The sequence below is a fragment of the Doryrhamphus excisus genome, linkage group LG12, assembly GCF_037039965.1.
Source record: "Doryrhamphus excisus strain RoL-2023G ecotype Guam linkage group LG12, RoL_Dexc_Guam_v1.1, whole genome shotgun sequence".
NCBI lineage: Eukaryota > Metazoa > Chordata > Actinopteri > Syngnathiformes > Syngnathidae > Doryrhamphus > Doryrhamphus excisus.
The window spans coordinates 3,511,975-3,536,953 of NC_136368.1; the positions used below are offsets into that span (position 1 = coordinate 3,511,975).

At 39.3% G+C, this 24,979-nt stretch overlaps 1 protein-coding gene across 2 annotated transcripts; it reads left to right on the forward strand.

The window, feature by feature from the left end:
- Nucleotides 1–52: 52 nt before the first annotated feature.
- Nucleotides 53–24,649, forward strand: map3k20a (mitogen-activated protein kinase kinase kinase 20a). 2 transcript variants are annotated; one of them, XM_058082783.2, is made up of 20 exons: nt 53–227; nt 3,484–3,671; nt 5,066–5,153; nt 8,292–8,393; nt 8,618–8,683; nt 8,804–8,832; nt 9,039–9,176; nt 9,804–9,890; nt 10,972–11,046; nt 11,132–11,238; nt 12,479–12,614; nt 15,407–15,451; nt 15,522–15,552; nt 16,696–16,835; nt 16,931–16,993; nt 17,331–17,420; nt 21,195–21,311; nt 21,391–21,465; nt 23,244–23,394; nt 23,819–24,649. In XM_058082783.2, exons 2-20 carry the CDS (start codon nt 3,513–3,515, stop codon nt 24,487–24,489), a joined length of 2,370 nt encoding a protein of 789 aa, XP_057938766.2. In that variant the 5' UTR covers nt 53–227; nt 3,484–3,512; the 3' UTR covers nt 24,490–24,649. The 2 variants fall into 2 exon arrangements, with proteins under 2 accessions (XP_057938766.2, XP_057938767.2); XM_058082784.2 differs by lacking the exon at nt 53–227 and adding an exon at nt 257–387.
- The last annotated feature ends 330 nt before the right edge of the window (nt 24,650–24,979 follow it).

The window sequence follows — 24,979 nt, forward strand, 5'->3', positions numbered from 1 at the left end:
GGTCGCTGTTGTCATTAAAATTGGACTTGCATTGCAAAGAGGCCCGTCCTTCAACTTATGACAAGCGGATGGAAGAAGTTGTGCAACCAGTAAAACCACAGTAGAGAGCGTGGAAATACACGCAGCATTTCCCGGAACATTTTCTTTTCCCGGTTTGTTTGCTGCCAGTGTGCTCCGTCAACGACGAGCTGCTTGAAGCCACAAACACACCAAAGTCCATGCATGCGGTATGTACCCCAAGTCAACATTTATGTGTCAGGGCAGGGCATCCTCTTTCTATGCTCCTTTCATCAAAGCCTGTTTAGCTGGGAGTGACACTGATTTATTACAAATGTTCGCTGTTGCTTTGCTAAACAGTGAGCAGATACAATGCTAGTTCTGTTACTGGTAAGTCAATATTATGCTTATTCACTGCAAGAGTGTTTCCCTTTGCTGCTGCTAGCTGTCATGATGGTCCAAATATCGATTGCGCTTCAAAGGCTTCCCGCGTTTAACATGACTCAGTGTACTGGAAATATGTTTCTTCTTCATGAGCATCCCGAAGTTATTTAGTTGGTTGGTGACCAGTTACAGACACACTTAGTTTACTTAGTTAGCTAAAGTAACCATTGAATACAGTAGCTGTGTTAGAAAATCCCGCCCATAGGCATCCATACTGTGCTTGCTAGGTGGTCACGTGACAATCCAAATATGGCGGCGGTGTTGTGTTGTGTACATACTCTATTGTACTGCAATTTCCTGCCTCTTAGCGGCCATGAATGGCTCATCTACAGTACCTCGAGACTTAAATTAAGTGTTTTTCTAACTTCAATATTTTAAAGAAAACATTTCAAACAAAAAGTCCTTTTCATGGGGTCTAAGTCACTCCCAAAACGGCTTGTATAGTTCCCAAAATGGGGTATGGGTATCCCATGCAGGGGTACACAAAACATTTTGTACCTGACACTCACAATAACGAGTGCGCCTGAATGCCTGAACTGAGCAGAGAGGAGTATGAAGTTATTAATTGGTCTCTTGTGCACACGCTTACTCGTTTAGACATTATTTATCCTCCTGATGTTATGAGACTATTCTCATAAAATGTATACTCTTTTATTGTTAGAATAGAACCTTTTTCTTCTAAAGGGAACCTATTGTGCCTTTTCCCACTTTTCTGACCTAGACACTCGTCTGTGTTGCATTATAGAGTGTGCATACAGGTAGGGTTTCCCACCACTGGTACACACTGGTAGTCCCACAAAACACATTACACACTAAAATGCTAAGGCTACTTACCATTGAGACTTTGGACTGTCCAGTCTCTACTTCCGGATTGGATTCGGCATCGAACACATATGACTGTACGTTAAAAGTGCACATTTTAAAAAGATAAATCTGCGTTTATTATCAACTCCAATACCATTTATCAACTCTTATATAGTTGGGTTCGGTAGCTAGCGAGCTAGGTAACAAATCGGAAGTCCTTCTTAGTGTGACCAACCACAGTGGAGTGGGTGTGCCTGGAGAAGGGCCACGGGTGGAATACATTAAAGCAGACTGTTTTCATGGGAAGCACAAAATCCAACAAAATACAGCTGAATGGGTGCAGATTCTGGAAGATCTAGAAAGCTTTCTGTTCTGTTATTGTGTGTAGCTGCTCTATAGGAGTCCACAACTCAATACAAAGGGCTGAAAAATCAGCACAAGGGGTCCTTTTTTTAATATTTTGACTTTTGAGCTGATATCGGTTGATGTAAGAGCATTGATATACACAGGATATACATATACTGTACAACTGAATTATTCTCATAAAATGACAGCTTTTATTATTATTATTACAGTTCATTCTTGTAAAAGGACTTCATATTTTACCCTTCTTGCTGTTGTTGTTTTCAAACAGCTGCAGGCCCCCAAAATAAGCACAAGAAAGTGCAGTATGAGTACAGTACGGTCCAGCTCTTGCATCAGATCTCCTGCGGTTGTGCAGGTGTGCCTAATGAAGTGGCTGGTGAGTGTACGTAAGGACAGATTAATTACTGCAGTATGATGTGTTTGCTGTTAAGCGGGAGTCATAAAGAATGAGTGGCGCTGTGGCGCCGCCCCAGAGTGACCCCGCTTGAGTGGACGGACAATGCAGGGGGGCCGGGCCCGCGGAGCAGCTTCCCGCTAGGGCTGAGTGTAGCGTGAATGCACATTAATGGCGGCAAAGCAATGGCTCCCCTCTGCGACAATTGAGGCCCATCCCGCCGGGGTGGATAGCAATCTGAATGACGAGCAAGGTAACAGCCTTTTAAAAGGCATAATGGCTCAGCTGCAAATGAGGGGGAACCTACACGGGACTAATAACTGAGCTACACTTTGCTTTAATGATGGAATCATTCTTTTCACCATTACAATTGCAATTCATCTTTTTTTTACAAGCTGCTTTATCCACAAACAAAAAGCATGCCATCATCGTCGTCTGCTGTTTTATGTTGTGCCGTTAGGTTTGCAGTGTTGGAAGAAGGTGGCGCTATGCTCCACACACTGCAGTTTGTTGATTGGTGTGTACTGTATATGCCATGGATGTACATTTTCTATACCACTTGTCCTCCTTATGATTATGTGTGAGCTGGAGCCTATCCCAGATGATGCCTGGCGAGAGGCGGGGCACACCCTGGACTGGTTTCCAGCCCATCACTGGACATACAGTCAAATTCATGAATAAATGATTGCTTTTTTGTAGTAGACTATGGTATATTATTACTCAAAATATATTGAAATACAAGTAAAAAGTAGTGTTCTGGACTAGAAAATATGGAGACATTAGCTTACATTACATTACCTTAACACTGCATGAAGTCATGTAATCAGCCATGGCATGTCCCACATATGGATAGGGTGGAAAAAAAGCTCTGCCATTCTGTTTGGATGTTTTTGTTTTCTTCAGTTTAGAAGAAATAAATTCAAGGCTAATTGGTTAGCTCAATAGCTTGCTAGCTAGCAACCGTCTCAGGTCTCTTGCAGCAAATAACAGCTGCAATGTGGTGTAAACAAAGAATAATAGCAGTGTAAAGGTGACTCTAGGGGTGCTATTTCATGTCTGCAGGGCTCTAATAATCTTAAAAGGTGTATTTAGAAAGTCATACACAGGTTTTCTATGCTTTAACAAAAAAAAAAAAATCTTCCATTTATTAACGTTGAATGGTTGGAACCAGTTTGGAACCAGTTTTCTCCAGATTTCCGTCAACATTATGAATGTGAGTGTGAATGGTTGTTTGTCTGTATGCCCTGCGATTGGTTGGCGACTAGTCCAGACTCCCGCCTTCGTGAAAATAAGCAGCATGGATGGATGTTTGGAACCAGTTACCCATTATAAAGGAGGAAGTGCAGTACGTTGTGGTGGTTTACTGCCATGTTAGCTTTTCAGTTAGATGAGTTAGATTTTCATGTTTGACACAATAAAGGCGAGGTAAACACACATGTGAAGCGTAATTCCCACCCTCCGTCCTTGTGACTTTGCAGGCAGCGTCGGCGCCGAGTGTCAGAATGAGATGTCGTCTCAGAGCGGCTCCTTTGTGCAAATCAAGTTTGATGACATCCACTTCTTCGAGAACTGCGGCGGCGGCAGCTTCGGAAGCGTGTACAGGGCCAGATGGATTTCCCGGGACAAAGAGGTGGCGGTGAAAAAGCTGCTCAAGATTGAGAACGAGGTGGGAGTCATAATTGCCCCCCGCTTTTTTTCCATGTACTTTTTTTTTTTTAATTGTCACGATAGTAATCACTTTAATTGCGAGCCCATTTAGTAGGATGTGGTGCGACTTGCGCACACGTCGCTCATGGTCATTAAACTCCCCCACCATGAGAAGCCTGTGGCAAAAGAAAGCTTATTTGGCACAAGTGGCCCTGAAGCTCCTTTCCCCTTGCACACTAATTTGTCTTGAGACAAAACATTTGTTAGCCTCTGACAGTGTACTGAGCAGGGCTCCATTCAGGGCAGGTCGCAAATAGACAATCAAAAATGTCATTCAAATATGTTATATAATACAAACAATGTCTGTAGCCATAGGCGACTCCAAATCGTCCATAGGTATGAATGTGAGTGTGAATGGTTGTTTGTTTATATGTGCCCTGTGATTGGCTGGCCACCAGTCCAGGGTGTACCCCGCCTCTGACCCAAAGACAGCTGGGATAGGCTCCAGCAGACCCTAGTGAGGATAGGAGGCATAGAAAACGAAAACTTTTTTTTTTTTTTACATGAAAAGAATAAATATAATACAATGAACTAGTTACAATTTTCCCATTTGGATCTGAACGGTGTGTGTGTGTGCATGCATTTGCATCTTCTATTGTGGAGTTGCATCATCACCTCTTTTTGCCTCTAGCGCAAAAGAACGTAGCAGATAAATACATCTTTGGTTGGTTGAATTGGTTAATGCATGTATTTATTTTATTTTATTATTGTATTTTTATTTTTATTTTTATTTTTATTTTTATTTTTATTTTTATTTTTATTTTTATTTTTATTTTTATTTTTATTTTTATTTTTATTTTTATTTTTATTTTTATTTTTATTTTTATTTTTATTTTTATTTTTATTTTTATTTTTATTTAACTAGTCCCTTATAAAATGCTTTAATGAATGGCTATGAAATGTACTTACATTTTCAGATTTCTTTTTTTAATAAAGACAGGTACAGTACATATTAATTAACACTTTACACGCACAATTAGGTAGTTATCTTTTTTCTTGTTACAATACGATTTTTTTTCCCTAATATTGATTTTATTCTTGTAAAATTACACTTATAGTACATTACCTTTTTCTGTTTCTGCCCTCCCCCGGACTGTTTACTTAATTTTAATTCAACTTAATTCTTAATTCTTAAACTCTTAATTAAGTGAAGTCAAATAAAAATGTGATCATTTAGTGTGTGTATGTTTGTAGTGGTTTGTCGTGTTTTTCCGCTAACATCCTACATTCCCCTGACATTTCTGACACACATTGCTCACCGAATACCCTCATAACTGCACATTAGTGCATTGGTACTTCGCCCTTCTCAATAAAAACCACTTCCTGTCCCTTTTGTGTGTGTGCCCCTCCCAGGCTGAAATCCTCAGCGTCCTCAGCCACCGCAACATTATCCAGTTTTATGGCGCCATTGTTGAGGCTCCCAACTATGGAATCGTTACCGGTAGGTTTTTGGCCATTATGGACAGCTGCATGCATGAACAATATCCTGAATACAACATAGAGAAATGTTTTGCCTGGTTGTCATGGTAATAGTAGCGTAAGACTTGGGAAGGATGCTTTTTCCTGTGCACATCTAGATAAACTTATTATTATTTATTTTGAGTGCCTGTGGTGCATTATATTCATTATGTTCCACAAGTGTTACTTGTTGTATATACAGTATATATATATACAGTATATACAGCAGGTGGAGTGTCAAGTAGTTAAAGGAGGGGTGTCCATAATGCGGGCCGGTGACAATTTACAGCCCATGGCTGTTTTTTTGTTGTTGGTAAGTTTGTCATGATAACAGATTTTGCAGAACGATAATTGTCACACAAATTATTGATAATTTATATTATTGGCAACATTTTTTGGACCATTTTTTCATTATATGGAATGCTAGTACATTATTCATTCATTTATTCATTTTCTACCGCTTATCCTCACGAGGGTTGCGGGGGTGCTGGAGCCTATCCCAGCTGTCTTCGGGCAAGAGTCGGGGTACACCCTGGACTGGTGGCCAGCCAATCACAGGGCACATATAGATAAATATAAGATCTAAAATCCAATACGGGATGAAAATTTACAAGATGAAAGTTGAAACAGTTGGAAACACTTTTTTTAAAGAAATGGGGAAAACCAGCTGTCATTTGACTAGAATAAAGTCAAAATATTAAAAGATAAAAGCTGCATTCCTGCAGGAAAAAAACTCCACATTTTATGACCATAATCTCATAACATTATGAGTAAAAAAATGTCCTATTAGTCAGAAATATTAAAGAAAATAGCTATAATATTATGATAAACAAACCAAAGAAAATAAAGTTGTAATATTTGGAAAATTATGTTGCTGAAAAAGTTTAAATATTATGAGAATAAATACCAAATATTTTTCACCAAAAGAAAAAAATAAGTTGTCCCTGATTTATTTTTCAACAATTTGTCAATCCTTAGTTAGTCACAAATGGGAAAGTCATGGTCCTTTGTTGACAAACCGTTGCCCCTTTCCCGCTCAAAATTCCTACCAAGGCAACGGCAATGGAAGTAGAAAGCTACCAAACAGGAAGTGGGCTCAAGCAACACTTTTGCCGAGTCATGCACATTGCCACACATGTGAAATCATCGACTAATTATGGCAAAAATGAACTTGGGGGGGCAGAGTTTGACCAAAAAACGTTGGCCCAACTCGAAATTGGGGGACATTTTGGGGGGCACAATACAATACCGGTACACGTTGTCTAAATCTTACATTAGCTAACATTACAAGGCCAAAAGTGTGAACAAGCCCACACCTGCATGAGCTTGCACTTTGCACCTTCACGCACATTCCGTAGATAATACCACTGTGACGCGTGTGGTTCTGACGAAAGCGACTCCTGTTTTTCAAACAACAGCCTTGCCAAACACGTCACACCGAAAAGAATCGGTAGCTAATATTCTTTAGCTGAATGGAAGCAATAAACACAGAGCGCTGTATGCCAGCCTCTCCAAAAGCGGCTGCACCGTGTCAACACAGGAAATGAGCAAGGATACTCAATAAACATTTTGCTAATTAGATTCTGCCTTGCATAAACACGGACACCCACCAGTCAGACACCAACGCAAATACATCCCAAGCTGGACGCCATCGCCGAGGACGGAGTGGCAAGCTTTAACCTTTGGAAAGAAAAAAGAAAACTGAAGATAGTCATATATAATATACTGTATAATATTTAGAATTTCTTAGTAAAATCTTCTGAAATGTTCTTCTCAGAATATTTTGACTTTATTCCCATAATATTACACTTTTCCCCCAAGCTATTTTGTTAAAAAAGTAAAAAGACATTTTTATTTTTCTTTAATATTTGGGCTTTTCCCAAAGCAAATTTTCTATTTTCAACTATTATGGTGTCATTTTGTTAGGTTTGTTTCTCAAAAATTACTTAAATATTTAATTTAATTTAATTTAATTTAATTTAATTTAATTTAATTTAATTTAATTTAATTTAATTTAATTTAATTTAATTTAATTTAATTTAATTTAATTTAATTTAATTTAACAAAAACTTACTTTTTTCTTAATATTTCAACTCTGCAACTGCTGAATTGCACAATGTATTCACCATAATAAGTTTATTGCCATAAAATAGAATTTTTTTTCTGTTAATATTTTGACTTTATTCACGTAAAATTACAGCTTTGTTCTTTTTTTCAATTATTTTTGTATTATAACTTTTTCCTCAACCTAATTTTTCAAAAGGTACAGCTTTATTTTGTTTTGTTGTTATTACGACTTGAAATAAATATTTTTTTCCACTCTATGCTAGTAAAATGACATTTCCCTCATAATATTACAAGTTTATTTTTGTAATATGGCAACTTTTTTGTGTTAGAATATTTTTTTCTTAAAATTTTGACTTTATCATCATAAAATGACAGTTGTTTCAATTTTTACTTTTGTTTATTCTGCTTCTTATTTCTAACTATTTCAACTTTTGGTAAATGTTCTTCTTGACTTTATTGCCATGATATTTTTTTTTTCCGTGCAGCTCCGTGCATTATTTTTCCTCATAAAGTTACAACGTTATTCTTGTGAAATACAACTTTTTCTTGTTAGATTACAGCTTATTTCTCTTAATATTTTGACTTCATCCTAGTCATAAAATTATTGCAAATTTTACAACTTTTGTTTTCTTGGTAAATTCTATGTTAAGACTGCGGCGCTGGCTAATAACAAAAAACTGCGAGCCACAAGTGGTCCCCATGCCACATGATGGACACCCTATGCTACACGCAATCCAGTGTAGTTCAGCATACGCTAAGATATTGGCAGAAAACATATGCGTCTTAGCTTTGTTTGTGTTGTTGTCGGGTTGCCAAGCGTCCTGTATTGAGCCAATAAGTCTTATGTAACTAGACTGTAATTAGGAATAAGCCTTATGTAACAACCCTACAGCTACCTAGCTCATATATGATATATCTTGTCCGCCAATGATGTATTCATTGATTTATGAATCTTCTCACATGTCAAATGTCAAATCAAGCTGCGTTTGAGTGTGTTTTATTTCTGTTGAAACTCTTCTCTGTATGAATGCGTGTTGATGTGTTTCCTGGTTAGAATACGCCAGCGACGGATCACTGTACGACTACCTCTCCTGTGCGGACAGTGAAGAAATGGACATGGGCCACATTATGACCTGGGCCAAAGAGATCGCCAGAGGTGAGACCAGTTTGGTCCAAACATTTTTTCAGTTTCATAACAGAAAATACATCTCATTTACGGAATAAGGATCATTCAATAGTTAATATTTTTAAATGTGTGATAGTAAAATATGAAATTTCATTAATTAGTGGTGAGTAGCTATACATGTCATACTTGAAATGTGTTTCTGAAGCTTGTCAAGCATATTTAGGGATTAAACTTAGATTTTTTTTTCTCGTCAGGAATGCACTATTTACACGCGGAGGCACCTGTGAAAGTGATCCACAGAGACCTGAAGTCGAGGAATGGTAACTAAACTAAACTAAACTACTAATACCCAGTGTCCTGTTTATACAGTACGTTCATTTGTATTTGTGGACGCCAATACTTTGTCACTTCACACAGAGCAAATCTGATTTGTCTTTCAGTTGTTATAACGGCAGAGAAAGTCCTCAAGGTAGGTGGAGTTTTGTCTACAAATATGAAACCATACTTTCTCCCAGACATGTGCAAACCTGAGGAGTGTGCAAGAGTGCTGCTGTCTTGTTTGTACTGCACGAACAGTAAATGGACACAAGGGGGCAGTGATCAACTTGGCACGTTTACTAGTAAGAGTACTTCTTCAACAAGCATGGCTGATGTTGGATGTGGTTGTCTTCTCAGATCTGTGATTTTGGGGCCTCCAAGTTTCTGAACCACACCACCCGCATGTCTTTAGTGGGCACCTTTCCGTGGATGGCGCCCGAGGTCATCCAGAGTCTGCCCGTGTCTGAGACTTGCGACACCTTCTCTTTCGCTGTGGTGAGTGGCGGCAACCGCAGTTGGGGAAGTCATGAGTCGGACGCGTGATGGGTTTTTGAAATCACTTGCATATGCAGCAGTTTTTAAACGTCTTTTACAACGTTTGTGCGGGAACGTACTTGATGTTGCAACTACACTTAGTATGATTTATTTTTATATAAAATAAATTAATATATATTAAATAAAAATATATAAAATGTTTAATTTTGTCAATTATTAAAATTCAGATAAATAAATAAAAAAATGCATATTAACTATCACAGACACAATTTTGACTGATCTTGACTGAAGGCGCACAGAAAGTAGTACTCTGTAGTAGTACTGTATAGTACTACAGTAGAGCCCTGCTTCTGGCACCGTGATATGCCGATTTTTTTTTTTTTTACACGGTTCGCTCCTCAACGTCCAAATCCTCTTGCTAGCTTGACGTTGTCGTTATCCTCCAATTTTGGATCAACATTTGCAATAAAAGTGACTGTTGTAATGATTACAATACATTTAGCTACAGAACAGATTTTTTAACAGTACATGTATGCTTTACATTTTACTTATATTATCACATATTTATAAATTGTTATGAGAAAATCTCCACAGCCATTGAATGCTTGTGTGCTGCTTGTGTCACAGGTGCTGTGGGAAATGCTGACGCGTGAGGTCCCATTCAAAGGCCTGGAAGGCTTACAAGTGGCTTGGCTTGTTGTGGAGAAAGAAGAGGTATTTCCAGCACACATTTATCTGTAAACATGTCCATGGATGAGTCGGGACAAGTGTGGGTTGCTATTCATTTCTACTTCTTGTTGCTATCCACTTGGGTGTACGCCACATAGTGGAAAATTAAAGAATGCAAGGGCCACTTTGATGTTTTGTAAGAAAAAACCTGCGTCTCAGCTTTTTCAAGTTAAAGGTTATTAGTATCAACTTCGCTCTTTGCACTTTTTCCTCCCTGTTTGATGTTGTTTTTTAAAATGTTACGAGTATTTTTACATTTTCTTGTATTCTTGTAATTGTATGACTTTATTTCCATAATATTTTGACTTTATTACCATAATCTTTTAACGTTTCCCAAAACTAATTTTATCAAAATTACACCTGTATTTTTGGTTTGTTTCTCATAATGTTATGACTTTAAAAAATAATGCTTTTATGCTACTAAATTTGTTTTTCTTAATAATACATTGTTATTCTCGTAAAAGTATGACTTTTTCTCTTTAGATTTTAACCTTTTTTCTTCATATTTTAACTTTATACTAGTAAAATGACTGCTGACTTTTCCTTGTTTGCTGTTGTATTTTTTTTTACTATATATTTAGAAATACTTATATTCATATTTTAAAATGATATTTTTGTTAGCCACAGGTCAACACAAAAACAGCCGCGGGCAACAAATGGCCCCTGGCCTGCACTTTGGATACCCCTAGTGTAGCCTACATAGAGTGAATCAAGTCTATGATTACAGACCTTCAAATTGAGTGCGATTGTTTTGATGAAATAAATACATTATCATGGACTATCGAAAGCCCAGTGGGATTCATTGTGGTTGTCTATGATATATGTATTTGTAGAACATTTGATACCGATCTTATGTGGGATTACATTTGATTAAGCAGTGAGGGCTTATTTTTACAACTTAATGATGAAAAAGGTGTAATTCTTACTAAATTACTACATAATTACTGAATAAAATACAAATAAATAGATAATTAAAGTGACTGATAATGAACTAAAATTCTTTTAAAATAAAAAATGAATGAAGTATCTACCGACCAATGGAAACATGTATATTTGTGTGTTTTAGCGGCTAACTATTCCCAGCGGCTGCCCTGCCAGCTTCGCAGAGCTGATGAGGGACTGCTGGAGCACCAATCCAAAAGTGAGTTCTGCAACTCCTTCAACTGCCATCGAGGCCAACAACGCGTCCGCACGGCACGCCACCAAAGTTGTTGTGTTCGATTCAGGGGAGGCCAACGTTCAAGCAGATCCTGTCGACGCTGGAGTCCATGTCGAACGACAGCCAACTCCCTCAACAGTGCAACTCTTTTCTCCACAACAAGTCTGAATGGAGGTAAAGTAATGAGGCATTCTGCAGGCCAACTAAATGTATTTACAAGTCAATATGCACCCTCAGCCTAAAGGAAATGTGCAACTGTTTGCAGAGAATGATGTGGAAATGTGACTGACGGGGGTCGGGAAATACAAAAAAGAAGTGGAGACGCTTCATATAGATCTTTAATGACTTGACTGATGGCGACATAAAGGCATAAAAACCCAGAAAGAATCCTCCATCTGGATATATTTCCTCTCTTTAACCATAAGGCCCGAAAAATAATCACCATCTTTTTCAAGTAGAAGTGTTTAATTGGGCTGTATGAGCAGCTGGAGGTTCAGTTGATGTTCGACACACAGCCTGAGTCTCAGCTGCTACTTTATTCTGCATCAGCCCCTCGGCGGGGATGGCGCCGCGTGGCTGCTTCTTCACAAGACGCGCTGGCGCCAACGTGTCCGCCGCACAGGTGAGGCCGGTGTTGAAGCTGGGGACAGGTCATGTGTGCCCAAGTCCGACAGGTTCTTCTAGTTAGGTCCACCAGCCAGTGTTTGTATTCCCTTCAGACAATGTTTGGTGAAAGTTGGGAGGTTTACATTTAAGATTCAAGAAAACATGTTCAGTCTGCACTGCAGAAAGGCTTGAAGATGAGGGCCGAGAAGATGAGTTACTGTTGAACGTGACAGGCAAAGTTATTGGACAAGTTAAGCAAACAAATTTTGACATGGAAAGGAGATGGCGAATGGAAATGACAGGAGTTCAGTACTCATCATACAGCACAGAAGGTGTACCTGGCAAATATACAAACAAGTACTAACATGAGTTAAAAATGAGAACGTTTGCGCCGGAGCAAAGCATTTCATTGGGGGACAAGCGGAATAGAGAATGGATGAATGGACGGATGGTGCAGCAATGCTGCCTCTGTCCACCAGAGGCAGCCAGAGGGGCCCAGAGGGAGGCAGGCATCATTGCAGTGCCCCAGCAGGCACCAATGAGTGCAATGCATGATGGGTAAACTTTAAAATGTAGTTCTTTTTTCATATTGGTACATTCATTCATTTTCTACCGCTTATCCTCACGAGGGTTGCAGGGTGCTGGAGCCTATCCAAGAAGGTTGCCTACAGCCACAGCTGTGCATGCCAGTGTTTTTTCACCATACTTGTCAACATTCAAATTGGACATTACTTTGGTGCTTAGGGTCAACCTGCTAATTGCATGCATTTGTGAGACGTAGGGTGATAGTTCTTCATGTTTGCTGCAGGTGTGAGATTGAAGCCACGTTGGACAGGCTGAAGAAGCTGGAGCGGGACTTGAGCAGCAAAGAGCAGGAGCTGAAGGAGAGAGAGCGCCGTCTGAAGATGTGGGAGCGCAAACTCATCGAACAATCCAACAGCCCGGTAGGTTGCTCATTCAGCCCGCCCTCTGCAACGACTTCTCGTTGCCTTTAGAGAAATACAGGAACAGAGTCGGCAATGCGCGGAAGAAAGTAAATGGAAAGCAATGAGCAACTAGGATGGCGTATGCATCCTAAAGGAAATGCTGTAGTTTTAATAAGCACACAGAATAAAGTGTGTGTGTACGTATGTGGGTGCTCTATTGCAGGGTTGTCCCAACACTTTACACCCATGGCCATAAACTGAAAAATGAGCCACGCTAATATTATTATGTAACGACAAAAATGCATCTCAGCTTTGTGGTATAGGTGAAAAATTTGTATTATTAATATATTAACAATAATATTAATATTAGTACCAAGTTCAGTCTTTGCTCTGTTACCCCATTTTTGCAGTTTTTTTTTTACTTTTCAAATATTTCAATTTTCCACTTACATAATCTTTGTAAATTTTCTTCTTGTAATATTACAATTTTACTCCCTTAATATTTTGAGTTTATTCCCATAATATTCCTACTTTTTCCCAACGTAATATTCTAAAAATTGCAGCTTTACTTTGTTTTGTTTGTTTCTCATAATATTGTGACTTTAAAAAGCATGTTTAACTTAATGCTACTAAAATAAATTGTTATTTTTCTCATCATTTTAATCTCATAATAATATGATGACATGATTCTCATGAAATTATGATTTTTTATTGTTAGATTTTAACTTTTTTTTATTTTTACTTTATTCATGTAAAATTACTCTCAAATTACAACCATTTTTGCTAGGTTTTTTTGCAGTATTCTTGTGAAATTATATTTTTAGAATGTGCCACATGTGTTGCCAACAGGTTTTCTATGCTGTAAAACTATAATATAATATTCTATCTGGTCTGGAAGCCATTAACCACAATAAACGAGGGACTACTTTACATCACTGGAATGGGCCGCCACAAGGACATAGAGATTTCTAACGTGGCTTCCTGTAATCCTATCACTCCCGGAGTGTTATTTTAGACCAGAAAGGTAATAGAAATGACAAATAAATGATGGACATCTTACTTGAAGTGCTTTTTTTTTTGTCTGATGACAACCTGTGATGATCTCTGCCGTGGTAGACTGACCTCAAAAGTCACACTACTTGACTTGACTACTTGACAGCTGTGAGCCCCGCCCCCTTCTAAAAGCGCTCACAGGCGGCTCAGTCTTGTTTGTGACATAAAACAAGTGAAAGTTCATTTGTATGTCTAAACATAGTATTTGTTTTGCTTTTCATGTTTTTTCCCCTCCCTGACAGCATCCTTTATCATGGCGTCATGGCTGATTATGCAAGGCATACGATGGAGCAAAATAGTAGCTGTTTCCTATTGATCTTTACTGACGAGTGATTGAAAGAGCTAAGTCGTTCTGGCTGCCGGCCCTGGCAAAGACATGAGATGCTTGAAGGGCTCTGATGACAGTGAATTAAAAATCTTGTGTGATTCGCTGGGATCTCTGCTAATACGGGGTTGGTGTCTAAGAACTTTAGTTCTTGACTACATTTAGAAACAGAAGCATTTATCCTAGAAACTATGTCTCTGTCGAGTTGGGCATTATAGAAGTGGTTTCCTGTATGTTTGAAGTACTTGATATGTAGCGCCATGCTGTGAAGAAAAAGCCATGAGAGCTAGTTTCTCGGAGAAGGCCAAGCTTTTATGATGAAGTGACATTTTGCTGACATTAAGATTGGCCAATTTGTTCTGAATGTGGTGGAGTGCACTTGTTGAAGGTAGCCTCTTGCTTACTTAGCTAGCCAGAGACCTTCTACAAAGTACTTAATCATAAGGCCAGATATAATTTGCCATATTAATCATTAGAATGTTATCGCACATTTGCTGCTGCTTTGTACTATATGTTCACCTCCAGATGTTTGCTTGTGATGGATCTCAAATTAGCATCATCTTGTGGATCAATCAATTTGTCTTACGAGAAGTTATAATACAGTGGGGAAAGTAAGTATTAGTGTACGTAAGTTTACCCCCTTACTAAGATAACAGCGGAACCTTGGTTAGTGTGCTTTTTGGTTTATGTGGAAAATGTGTTCCTGATTTTTGCCTTGGTTTGTGGACATCGGACATTTTCCCCAACCCAGTTTTGTAAAAAAACAAAAACAAAAAAAACTTATTTAGTTTGATTATGACGTTAAAATAAAATTTCAACACCAGGCAAACACTTTTTCACACCACTGCAAGTTCCCATCATGCAATGAGTCCACATGGGCTGTGATTTAAAAAAAAACAACAACAAATTGTGCAGATTCTACACTCCATTTGTTGAAAAGTGGTGTACCAAACCCGACTGTGTTCGCTTCCAAAGCGCAGCATGGAGGAGGCGGGAAACGGCGGCGGTGCTCAGTGGCTTTACGAGACGGCGAGCTGCGCTAAAATGTACGACATTCAGCTCTTAATCTGAAGGAGCCACAGAATGCAGATTACTCCCTCAGTTAGTCGTCTTTCCTCCAATCTTGCACGGCATTATTTCCGTCATTACACGCCATTCTCCCGCCGATCACACGGAGTCTTTATTTGGCCTCTCCCGTTTCTGCGTGATTACACTTAATGAGCGATAAACGATTTATCATTCAAACAGATCAGGCAGATGGACGTTTGAGTTTGATGGAGACCATTAGAGGCCAGACGTCTTCATTGCACAGCCCAATAAAAGCAATGGAAATGTCAGAAAAAAGTCAATATTGGTAATATTTCCATATGCATTACGCTTATCCATGCACATGCTTTTGTTCTAACAGTCTTTGTCTTTTGTGTCCATGCAGCTCCTGCCCACCCTGGACATCTACACGTGGACAGAGGAGCACGTGGTCAGTGTCTCCTGCACGTCTTTGCTCTTTTACTTTTATGTGCGACTGACCTGACTATTGTGCTTCACAGTACTTCTGGATGCAGCAAATATTCGATGCAGGTTAGTACTTTCCCTTTAAGGGTCTATCCCGCCGTACTGCCGTTGAACTATTCAGTCTGCCTCCGTCTAACACTTGGGCTCACACCGAATCCGTTGCGACTCTGTTGCGGCCGCCAGAAGCATTCAGCAAGATTGAAAATCGTTGTCAGCTCACACTAGCTTCATGGGGTGCACAATGGTAGTCGTGGTGGTGGTGGTGGGGGCCGAGTGGGAATGTAAAAAAAAGATGATGATGATGTCTATGTTTGCGGAAGAGATGCGGAAGACAAGGGGATCAGACATTTTGATGAGCGTGCTGGCTATGGATATGGGATTTGACCATTTCTGAGCGTGGTGACATCATCATATGGACATGTGAGCGACTGGGAATTTACTCCCATCACAAACTTTGGGTCATACTGCTGATTTTTTCGGTGACCAGTCCATAGTGTACCCCGCCTCTAGCCTGAAGATACATTACATTTGGATACATACAAATATATATCATCATTTATCTTTCCATTCATTAAATAGAGTAAAAATGAACATATTTCATACATAGTTGGTAATGATTAATCGTGATTATTTAGTTTTAGAAATCTGTGATTAATCTGATTAAAATGTTTAACATTTGACAGCCTGAGTTAATATTGTTGCAACATTTGCCATAACTGTATTAGTTAACAAAGACATTACAGACGAGCGACAGAGCTGACTTCATGTATTAGCATGCTAATAGTATGCTAACAAGGACGTTTCATAAAAAAAAATCCAACACGCAGTGTATAATCAACATGACAAGAGGTATGCTAACCAGAAAATGTACACAAGCCGGAGAAAAATCTTTGGCATAAATTTTCAACCTTAACCAAAATCAGGTATCTAGTCTTTTTTTTATTGAAAATGTGAAAATTTAATCAGCCAATAAATCTGAATTGTATGGGTCACACTGATCGAGTCTTCATTTAAACATGTCCAAAGTTTGGAAGAGGTAGCGCCATCTCTCATGTTGTAGATCGATGTGTAAAGCAGCAGAAAAACTAATAAAACGTTTTTTTTTTGTTAAACGGACGGGATGGTTAACAGTTAACAGTGGAACCGTCTTTTTTACATTTGGGTGGTGTATGGATGCTTGCATTTCAAATGGGTGCTTTTCTCCTACAGAGGGGAGTGCATGCGAAATGCAGTTGTACGCCGACCTGTTTCGGGACAATCACATCACAGGAAAGAGGCTCCTACTGCTCTCAGAGTATGACATGCGGGAAATGGGCATCAAGTCCAAAGGCCACATCATGCACCTGAAGGCGAGGCTAAGGGGCTAAACATTGACAAAATACACACCCTTGGTGCATTTATGCTTTTTGTTTCTGGGATTTATGGGACCTTTCCTGTTTGGCAGAGTGAAATTGAAAAGCTGACCAACGATTACCTCAACCTGGTTCACTTCCCACCGCTGCTCAAGGTAGAATGTGCCAACTTTCTTCTACAACTTAAAACACTGTCTTAAAAAATGTCAGGTCGTTTTATATTTGGGTTGTAGGCATTGAGTCTGAGCTTTTCTTCCTGTGACTCACACACCCTTTGACCTGAAGAGATGCAGTGCCACTTGCTCAAAATTGCTATGGTGGATGATCATGCTGATGGTCAAATAAATATGATGGATTCTTTATTAGGGGTCTTGACAAAGAGGCGTGGTCATTATTGATGGTGTCAATCCAAACCAGTCAAATCAGTCAATCTTCATAAGGGACAGCATTTATGATTATTATTATGATTTCTATTTGTCCTTTTCATTCCAGGATGTTCTTGAAAATCAGGTGGAAAGCATCAAAAGTGTCAAACTGGAACTGGTGTTTGGGTACCACTGGAAACCAGGGACGGGCAGATCAGTAAGTTCATCACTAGAGGTGCTCAATATCACTGTTCTGATATTCCGACACCGCCTTCCTGTTATTTAGCAGCATTAAGAGATAAAAGCAGTACGGTGTTCCCTCGTTCTATCGTGGTTCACTTTTTGCAGATTTGCTGTTTCGCAGATTTGGTAACAACATATGAACGTGCATTGTGTTCTGCCTTCTTGTGGTGTATTAGATGGATCTATGGGTTCTCTGTTGGATGTGTCTATAATTGTATTTCCTACTGCTACCAGCAGGGGTGGAGTAAATTAAAGCAAACTGTTTTGGAAAGCCAAGGAAATACAGCTGAATAGGTGCAGATTCTGGAAGAATTAGAAAGCTTTCGGTGCTGGTTATTGTGTGTAGCTGCTCTATAGGAGTCCACAACTCAATACAGATCCCAAACATTAGCATAATAGGTCTAAAAAAAATATATATAATAACTACTTCACAGATTTCATTTATTGCAAGCTATTTTGGGAACCTATCCTCTAGGATAAACGAGGGAACACGGTATTTTACTGAGAAAAAAGTTGCAATTTTAGAAGAATATGGTTGTAATATTATGAGTCATTTTAGTTGTATAGAACTGAAGTATTAAATAAATATTAAAGAATATATTATATATGTATATATATTAAAGAAAGTCTGAATATTATGAGAAACAAACAAAACAAAATAATTAGTTTGGGGAAATAGCAATAATATTATAGGAATAATGTCATAATATTATGAGAACAAAATTTACATGAAGGATGTTGAAATAATTTAAATTAAAAAGAAAGTAATAGGAAAAAAATCATGACAATAAACTCACAAAAAATAATCCCCTTATAGCAGTACGTGTATAAATATTAGAATTATTTTTTAAGTTTTAATATTATGACAAATGGCAAAGCTTTTTCACCAATATGACAAAGCCGAGATGCAGTTTTGTTGCTTTACAAAATATCAAAGTGGCAAAGTTGCATTCTTTCATTTCTCCTTTCATTCACTCACTCATTTTTTTGCCCTCGCTGGAAAAAAGTTTGGACACCCGATATGGAAGGTGTATTTTGCGGCAATGGAAGCGTGAATATGGCTTTGGGTGCCGAGGATTGGTAATGACGGCGGGTGCGCTGACCATTAGAGGCATGACTATCCAGGTATAAAAGCAGGCAAATAAACATGTCATTGTGGGATGTATCCAGCTCCACTCACTGGCAGCCTTTTGTGCGCCCAGAAAAGGCTGGCTCTCCACTTGCCGTTTGAATTTAATCAAAAATAGCCCATTTAGCCAGAAGTCGTTTTCTTTTTAAAAGGAAAACGTTATTTAATCTTTCAGCTGTTCATTGTCCCGTCATAAATAGTCCTCTTTCAGTGTGTTCGGCAGGGCTGAAACGAGCCCGCTAATTGCCTCCCATTTCTTCTGACATGTGGTGGTTTAGTGGGTCGAAAACACAGCAGGGAGAAGGAAACAGGAGGCTGAGAAAATGAGAGCTAATTATTTTCCCCTGCCTGGTGTCAGGTTCCGTGTCAGCCTTGTTTTTACAAACTGCAAGTTTTTTTTTTTTCGCACTAAATAAAACAAACCCGCACTGCATTTCAGCCCCCCCCCTTCTTCGCCCCTCTTTGCTGGCGATGTCATGGAAGCAGCTGCACTTGTCAAAGACAAAATGAGGGCCTTGCGATTGAGCGGCCACCATCTGACAGCCACTGAGGGTTCCCTGCTAATGAGGATATCACCGTGCAGCCAAGTGAAAGGTGCTGAATTATGTATGAGTTGTCATTAGATGCACTCGGGTCCAAGGCATCATTACGGGACATTGTTTCTAGCGGAGTGATTAGACTCGCGCCGACCTGGGAGCCCCGGTGCCATCGTCCTGGGGCCGAGGCGAATGTCCCCCTTTTCAGACGCGTCCAGGCCCCCAGAGGACGCTCTAAGAGCGTGCGTGGAGGCTCCTCGAAAGAGTGTGTCAGCACCTCTCCTCAGATGTTCTTCTCTGTGATCACAGCACAATGGATGGACCCGTGCCGTGAACCCTGTGTGGTTAAGCGGTGACCTGTAGCTTTATGGCGAGCGTTTGGGGATGGGCGCCATCATTACTTGCTTGGTCAGCATGCAGGGGGTAAAGCCTGATGCATTGTTTACGTTTGGACCTCCTGGTGAGGATTTGATGTGCGTCTCATCAGGGAGAAAAGAAGCAACGAATGACAGGAATACTAGGAGCTCTATTTCCAGTATCGGCTGTAACGTAATTCATACGTTATAACGCTGTTATGCAGTTTTTCCCTGACAATCTAACAGCTGCTGATGCTCGCTCGTGGAGATGTGACGTCCACGAAGGAGTCCAGGCTTTTGTACGGCTCTTTTTGAGTGATTGGCAGTGAAGCCATTGGCAGATGTTAGAACAAGGGTTCTCAAACGGCGTCACACTGGGACTCGCGTTTTAACAGTCATTACGTTTTTCCAGCGAGGGCCACCTAGTGAAATGAAAGGATGCAGCTTTGCCACTTTGATATCGCATAAGTATCATATACTAACAACGTATGTTATATATTTCAAGACAAAATGTTACTGTTCCAAAAATTAGGACTTTATTTGTTGTTTTGTTTTTCCCAATATTACATTCTTACAAATTCTTACAAGACGAAAGACCTTTTTTTCTTTAATGTTTAATCTTCATGCTACTAAAACGATGTTATTTTTCCTTGTAATATTACCAGTTTATTCACTTAAAATTGCAACTTTCTCATTAAAATAGGACTTTTTTTTCCTCTGAATATTTGGACTTTATTCTTTTTAAATGACTGCTGTTTTTTCTGACGACTTAAATGTTCTTATTGTAAAGTTTTTTTACGGAATATTATATATATATTATAATATTTTCACTTTACGTCTGTCATGTTACAACTTTTTCTGCAATCTAATTTTCAAAACATTTATTTATTGGTTATTTTCTTTGTTTCTCACAATATTGCATCTATATTTTAACTTTATGGTACTAAAATGACATTATTTTTCCTCGTAAATGTACGACATTATTCCCTTAAAATTATGACTTTTTCTCTTTATGTTTACATTGTATTTTTGTGAAATTGCTGCTGATTTCCATTTCTGTTGTTGTTTTATTTTTTTGTTTAATTATATTCATAGAATGTGCTGTCGGCCAATAGAAAAACAGCTGAGTGTTGCAAATGGCACCCAGGCCACACTTTGGACACCTGCGGTTTAATCAATTTAGTTGTTTTCTATATATTTACATAAAATGGTCATACAAATCAAAGTCAAAGTAGTGTGGGAATAAAGTCTAAATTACATAAAGATAATTTACAAGGAATAAAAAAGAACAGATTTTAAACATTTTATTATAAATAAATTAGAATAAACTTTTAATATTTTTAATAAAAATAATGTCATTTTTGTAGCAGAGACTTTAGATACTAACTAAAAAATTTTTTTTCCAAATTCATAATATTCTGAAAAACTAATTCAACTAAATAAATGTTATATTATTTATTTATTATATTTATTAAGAAGAAAGTTGATATTAAAAAAACATAAAAAATATGAAAGCAAAGAGTGAAGCTGATATTTCCTCTCCCACCTAAAAAGCATCCATGTCAGAACCACAAAACTCCCTCAAGGTTGTGCTGTTGCTTCACACACTGGAGTTGTCCTGAGGCAAAGTGGACTTAGGGGTGTGTGGGTGTGTGGGGGTGGGGGTGGAATGACTTGTTAAGGTGGAGTGCACTAAAAAAGCTGACCAAGAAGTATTTCCCGCTAAGGACTGCAAGTGGAAGATGTTCCTGGAGCTGGACGGAGACGACGTGGCCATCACGTACATCAAGGACGTGATGTTCAGCGCCAACCGCCAGGATGTGGAGCCCATGCGCATGACCAAGGTTTCCCGCTTCTTCACCTCCAAAGTGCTGACCTGTTTTATGGCGTTCATCACACTCTCTTCTTGTTCTTGTCATGCAGCCGCCATTTGTGATGGACAAATGGATTGTGGGAATCCAAGCCAACCAGAGAGTAGACTACACCGTCAGCTATGAGGTGAAGATGACAGCTGTCAATCATGTGTTGTAAAGCTTTGCTTCGCCACTTAGGTTTCTTGTCTTGTCACAAGTCGGAAAAGGAGTTGAAAAGCACCACAACAGCTCATTGATTGGTTGATTTGTTTCATGGGAAATACATTTTGTTAAGTATACAGTTAAAGCTGATACTGTATAAATGAAAAGATAGCCACAAAAGCCAAATACAAAGCAACACGTATGCAGAGTCACGATAGACAATATAATGAACAATATCAGACAATATCATGCACAATATCATACATAATGTCAAATAATATCATGCAATCTCATGCACGACAATATGCACGTATTAAACAATATCATGCATGATACCAGAGAATGTCATGCTGATTCTATCATGCATATATCAGACAGTATCATGCACGATATCAGACAGTATCATGCAGGATAGCAGACAGTATCATGCATATATCAGACCGTATCATGCGCGATATCAGACAATACATGCATATATCAGACAATATCATGCACGATATCAGCCAATACGTGCATATATCACACAATATCGTGCATATATCAGACAGTATCATGCGTATATCAGACAGTATCATGCGTATATCAGACAAAATCATGCGTATATCAGACAGTATCATGCGTATATCAGACAGTATCACACGTATATCAGACAGTATCATATGTATATCAGACAATATCATGCATATATTGGACAATATCGTGCACGATATCAGAGAGTTTGTTTGTTTGTTTCGACTTTTTCCTGATTCTATCATGCATATATCAGACAATATCATGCACGATAGCAGACAGTATCATGCATATATCAGACCGTATCATGCGCGATATCAGACAATACATGCATATATCAGACAATATCATGCATATAACAGACAGTATCATGCACGATATCAGACAATACGTGCATATATCACACAATATCGTGCATATATCAGACAGTATCATGCGTATATCAGACAGTATCATGCGTATATCAGACAAAATCATGCGTATATCAGACAGTATCATGCGTATATCAGACAGTATCACACGTATATCAGACAGTATCATACGTATATCAGACAATATCATGCATATATTGGACAATATCGTGCACGATATCAGAGAGTTTGTTTGTTTGTTTCGACTTTTTCCTGATTCTATCATGCATATATCAGACAATATCATGCACGATATCAGACAGTATCATGCATATATCAGACCGTATCATGCACGATATCAGACAATACGTGCATACGTATATCACACAATATCATGCATATATCAGACAATATCATGTGTATATCAGACAGTATCATGCGTATATCAGACAGTATCATACGTATATCAGACAATATCATGCATATATCAGACAGTATCATGCGTATATCAGACAATATCATGCGTATATCAGACAATATCATGCGTATATCAGACAGTATCATGCTTATATCACAGTATCATGTGTATATCAGACAGTATCATGTGTATATCAGACAGTATCATGCGTATATCAGACAGTATCATGCTTATATCACAGTATCATGTGTATATCAGACAGTATCATGCGTATATCAGACAGTATCATGTATATCTCAGAAAGTATCATGCACGATATCAGACAGTATCATGCGTATATCAGACAGTATCATGCATATATCAGACAGTATCATGCGTATATCAGACAGTATCATGCATATATCAGTCAGTGTCATGCAGGATGTCTGTGATTGTTGCGTTTAGGTGCATCTGTTCAAACTGAACTGTAGCGTTTGTCACCAGGGTAACGTGAGGTCACCAAAGTCTACGAGGCACAGCTGCTGCATGACGTGGAGTCCGAGTGGCGGACAGGATGACATCAAAACCGTGGAGCTTGTCATCGAAACAGCAGCGGCCGATGCAGCCGTCATCCCCAGGAGCAGATCCAACTCCGGTAACTGTCAGGAATAGGAATCTCCCCGTGCATGCGTGGGTTTTCTCCCGGTACTCCGGTTTCCTCCCACATTCCAAAAACATGCTAGGTTAATTGGCCACTCCAAATTGTGAATGTGAGTGTGAATGGTTGTTTGTCTATATGTGCTCTGTGATTGGCTGGCCACCAGTCCAGGGTGTACTGCCTGAAGACAGCTGGGATAGGCTCCAGCACCCCCCACGACCCTCGTGAGGAAAAAGCGGTAGAAAATGAATGAATGAATGAAAGGATGGAGGACTGAACCAGCAACATTCAGGTTGCAAAACTGTACTTTGATTTTTCCACCAGTAGGGGGCGCCAAATTAATTTTCAATGGGAAAATTGTCTCAAAATATGAAATTACATTCAACTACTGTGGGTGATGAGTTTGTGTGGTGTCTTTCAGGCATGGACGAGGCGTGGATGCACAGTGTGAGGCTGCAGCAAATCCTCAGTCAGGAAAGGCAGCACAGCGGCTCCCCGTTCTCTGCGGTGACCACCTCGGACGCCCGCACTCTTCCTCAATTCCTGTCTGTGCACGAAAGCCAAGTGTCTTCGTACGCCGCAGCCGTGCAGCGTTCCCCCGTCCGCGCCCGGCTGACCCCGTGGAACGAGCGCCGCGGCTCCTCGCCGACCGCCAGCCTGTCGGCGAAACTGTCGCCGCTCCATTTGGGCTCCAAGGGCAGCAGCCCGTGCAGCACCACGTCGGAGAGCACGTCGGAGAGGGAGCGGCCGCTGAGTGCCAGCGTGGTGCACGAGTATAACAGGGAGGTGTTTTTCGGCAGCAGGGGGTGGCAGGGGCGGGGCGGTGCAAGAGGAGGCCACAGCCCCAATAAAACCAACAGAAGCCCTCACCAGCCAGGAAGGCCGCGGGCACGCAGCTCCGGCGCCGCACCCCAGAACCGCCCCCTTACAATCCCGGGTATATCCTTCTCCAACGGGGAAAGGGAGGAGGCCAAAGCAGGCTCCGATGGCGGCTGGATTAAAGTGGAGCGCCATAAAAGATTACCGCGACAGGACAGAGGTCGACCGAGGAGAGGAGGGCGTGGAGGGCGGGGGGCAGGGGGAAGAACCTAATCCCAGCACCTCGTACCATGTAAAGAATATTTTAAACAGGCACTGATCATCGTAAAAGAATCACACAAAATGCTTTAGGATGAATTGTTTTTTAACATGGATGCTGTATAGATAATTTAAATATATTTATTAAAGTTGCTACATGCCTAAAGGGACTTGTTTCTGTTGAGTGTTTATTAAAATGGAAAATTCAGCAGTAATTTTACAAAAATAAAGTCAAAATATCAAGAGGAAAGATGTTTTAGTTTTAGAGGAATAAACTCATTTCAGTAGCATAAAGTTCAATTATTAAAGAAAGACATTTATTTTGATGTTATAACATGATAAAAAAAAGCCAAACTAATAAAGTTGTTATTTGAAAAATTAGGTTGTATAATTTTTTTTACAAGAATAAACTATTTAGGGAATAAAGTCATAATTAGGAGAAAGCATAAACATTGTAGGAAAATAAAACAAAATTTATAGTAAAATGTTATTTTATTAGATGAAA